Raw genomic sequence first — 883 nt, forward strand, 5'->3', positions numbered from 1 at the left:
CCCAGCCCCAGGCCCTTCCATTCCTCTGCCTACACTGGACCTGGACACTCCCGCCCCCAAGGGAGATTCCTGGGGCCTCCCTCTGGGCTCCAGAGGCACGCCCCTCTCCTCGGAGTGCCCCCAGGTCTCACCTGGTCATAGTACCTGTGGATGTGGGTGGAGAGTTCTTGCAGAGCTTGCAGGCAGTGGGGAGCCGAGGTGTAATTCTGGGGGAGGCACATGGTGGGTGAGGCCCCGGCCCAGACCTTGAGCCCCCAGCTTCCCCCTTCCCCTGTGTCCTCACCCCCGAGAGCTCAGTCAGAGCTGAATTCATCTCCTGGTAGCTCGCTGGAGGGCTCTGGCGGATATCAGAGTAGTATCTGCAAAAGGGCACAGAGTTAGAGGCAGGCAGCCCAGAAGGTCCCTAGTCCATGATGCCCAACACCTACCTCTCTACCATCTGCTTGTATCGAGGGATCTCCCGAGCGTAGAGCAGTTTGTTCACTGGGGAATCCTGCTCCGGGCGGGGTGGGCATAAGTGGGGAGGTGCCCCCTCCTGGCCCCACGCCCCGTGGGGGCCAGCCCCACCCAGGGCTCAGTGCAGAGCCCCTGTGGCTACCCTCCCCCCAGGCCTTCTCTCCTCGGCCCTCACCCGGCCCACTTTATGCTCCGAGACTGTGCAGGAGTCCATGAAGGTCTGGGCGATGACGGCGAGGACTGCGTCCACGTTGTCTGACACCCGCACGTCAAAGATGAGCTGCGGGTTCTTCAAGGTGTTCACCCAGAACCGCAGCAACAGGCTGGAGACACAGGCCAGCCGTGGAGTGAGTCCTGGCCAGTCCAGCTCAGCTCCTCCACCTGGACCCCCATGGCCCTGAGCTGCCTGGGGAGCTGGTCATACCAG

At 63.4% G+C, this 883-nt stretch overlaps 1 protein-coding gene across 1 annotated transcript in view; it reads right to left on the reverse strand.

The window, feature by feature from the left end:
* LOC105001613 (SRSF protein kinase 3-like) overlaps positions 1-779 on the reverse strand; it is a gene marked incomplete at its 5' end in the record, with an annotated part of 6,793 nt that extends 6,014 nt beyond the window's left edge. Inside the window, 3 exons of the mRNA XM_010857988.1 lie at positions 145-359; positions 429-493; positions 632-779. Of these exons, the coding sequence (XP_010856290.1) occupies positions 145-359; positions 429-493; positions 632-779 (428 nt within the window). The remainder of the gene's footprint in view (positions 1-144; positions 360-428; positions 494-631) is intronic.
* Between the last annotated feature and the right edge of the window lie 104 nt (positions 780-883).

This window comes from Bison bison, unplaced genomic scaffold (assembly GCF_000754665.1).
Source record: "Bison bison bison isolate TAMUID 2011002044 unplaced genomic scaffold, Bison_UMD1.0 scf7180017855054, whole genome shotgun sequence".
In the NCBI taxonomy this organism is placed as follows: Eukaryota; Metazoa; Chordata; class Mammalia; order Artiodactyla; family Bovidae; genus Bison; species Bison bison.